The following is a 2500-nucleotide window of genomic DNA, read 5'->3' as shown; positions in this document are numbered from 1 at the left end:
TGTGGTCACTGTGTGTTATCAGTGTGTTGGTCACTGTGTGTTAGTCAGTGTGTTGGTCACTGTGTGCTGGTCACTGTGTGTTGGTCACTGTGTGGTGGTCACTGTGTAATGGTCAATGTGTGGTCACTGTGTGTTAGTCAGTGTGTTGGTCACTGTGTGCTGGTCACTGTGTGTTGGTCAGTGTGGTGGTCACTGTGTGTTGGTCACTGTGTGTTGGTCACTGTGTGGTGGTCACTGTGTGTTGGTCACTGTGTGTTGGTCACTGTGTGGTGGTCACTGTGTGTTAGTCAGTGTGGTGGTCACTGTGTGCTGGTCACTGTCTGGCTGTCAGCAGGACGCAGACGGACGGAGGAGGTGTTCCACGCGCCCTGTGAGCGCTCCGAGTTCTACAACATGGCCGACCTGTCCAGCACACCAGTCTTCTTCAGCCCGTCCTACATCACTGGAGAGCTCACACACACAGTCAGTACAGTACCCCTTCCTACATCACTGGACAGCTCACACACACAGTCAGTATCCCTTCCTACATCACTGGACAGCTCACACACACAGTCAGTGTCCTGTCCTACATCACTGGACAGCTCACACACACAGTCAGTGTCCTGTCCTACATCACTGGACAGCTCACACACACAGTCAGTGTCCCTTCCTACATCACTGGACAGCTCACACACACAGTCAGTACCCCTTCCTACATCACTGGACAGCTCACACACACAGTCAGTACCCTGTCCTACATCACTGGACAGCTCACACACACAGTCAGGGTCCTACATCACTGGACAGCTCACACACAGTCAGTACCCCTTCCTACATCACTGGACAGCTCACACACACAGTCAGTGTCCCTTCCTACATCACTGGACAGCTCACACACACAGTCAGTATCCTGTCCTACATCACTGGACAGCTCACACACACAGTCAGTGTCCTGTCCTACATCACTGGACAGCTCACACACACAGTCAGTACCCCTTCCTACATCACTGGACAGCTCACACACACAGTGTCCTGTCCTACATCACTGGACAGCTCACACACACAGTCAGTACCCCTTCCTACATCACTGGACAGCTCACACACACAGTCAGCACCCCTTCCTACATCACTGGACAGCTCACACACACAGTCAGTGTCCCTTCCTACATCACTGGACAGCTCACACACACAGTCAGTATCCCTCCCTACATCACTGGACAGCTCACACACACAGTCAGTACCCTGTCGCATGTCGCTGTCCTGATCACGTGTCGCTAACATTGCCTGTCAGCCTTCTTCTTCTTCTTAGTTCATGGCCTGCAACTCCCACGTTCACTCGTATGTACACGAGTGGGCTTTTACGTGTTTTCACCCCGCCATGAAGGCAGCCATTCTCCATTTTCGGAGCTGTTGACCTGGGAGATCGGAAAAATCTCCACCCTTTACCCACCAGGCGACGTTACCGAGAATCGAGCCCGGGACCCTCAGATGGAAAGTCCAACGCTATAACCACTCGGCCATTGCGCCCGTCGCTTGTCAGCCATTTCCCAGTAGGTTTCATCTTACCAGACTTGGAAGAAGTGGTCATTAATTTTTGATACATGTATTGTGATTGACCTTTGTCAGCATTAGTTTGGTTTGAGAAACTGATGACTAGTCAGCCCTGAAGGGGTCCATTATTTTGATTCCAGACTGGGAGAGGGGGTGGGGGTGGGTGGGAGGTCAGGGTCACAAAGCCCGAACAGAGTGTTGGCTGGTCGGGAATCTGTTCCTTTTGGTGTTTTTCAAGCAGATGTCGTGAAGCGTGTATGGAACAGTCCGCACGCTTTGACAGTTCCTAGAAACTGAAAGTGGTTCGTCCGTCGGGATCGACGAGGACCATCTAGTCACCCTGGGGGTGGGTGGGTGGGTGCGCTGATGACTGGTCAGGCCAATCCGCGCCCGGAAGGTTCTGACGCAGTGTGGACAGGGGATGGTGGCGGCTGTCGGGGACTTGCTGGCACTGCTTTTTCTGGCCTGTCTGTGTTGCTCTGCTGCAGCGATTCTGTTGGCCTCACAAGATTTGGCGCCTTTGTGGACAGCTGAACGTCACTTTGGTCTGTCCATTGCATTCAGCTCCCATGTGTCGTGGCTGATGTTGAAGGCCTTCAGAGAAGCTTTCAGGGTGTCTTTGAAACTGAAAGTAAACACCACACTGAAGACACGGCCCTGTGATTATTTTTTGTAACTGACCTTTGTAACATTAGATTGGTTCCAGTTTGGTGTAAAGAACTGGGGAGGGGGTCAGCCCTGAGATGGTCCCCTATCCGTCTTTCTGTCTGCGTTTCAATCTTTCATTCAAAAATTTCTTTTAAAGATTGACACACCAATGTTTGACTGGAGGATAAAAGCACAAGTTATAATAAGCTTCTTTTCATCGTGCCCAGACAAAAACAAAAACAAAAAAAAGAAGAAAAAGAAAAAGAAGAAACACTCATTTAAAAGGAAACAATAGAAAGAGGTAGAGAGAAGAAAATGAAGG

General features: G+C 50.6%; 1 protein-coding gene across 6 annotated transcripts in view; it reads left to right on the top strand.

The window, feature by feature from the left end:
• The window catches only part of LOC143294965 (uncharacterized), a 206819-nt gene that overhangs the window by 189115 nt on the left and 15204 nt on the right, over positions 1-2500 (top strand). For 5 of the 6 annotated variants that reach the window (XM_076606493.1, XM_076606489.1, XM_076606490.1 and 2 more), the window contains one exon: positions 332-462. In XM_076606493.1, coding sequence (XP_076462608.1) covers positions 332-462 — 131 coding nt within the window. The remainder of the gene's footprint in view (positions 1-331; positions 463-2500) is intronic. The other variant, XM_076606492.1, reaches the window with a different exon arrangement.

This window comes from Babylonia areolata, chromosome 20 (assembly GCF_041734735.1).
Source record: "Babylonia areolata isolate BAREFJ2019XMU chromosome 20, ASM4173473v1, whole genome shotgun sequence".
In the NCBI taxonomy this organism is placed as follows: Eukaryota; Metazoa; Mollusca; class Gastropoda; order Neogastropoda; family Buccinidae; genus Babylonia; species Babylonia areolata.
Note: the sequence above shows the minus strand (reverse complement) of the source record. Positions and strands in the feature narration are given on the sequence as shown.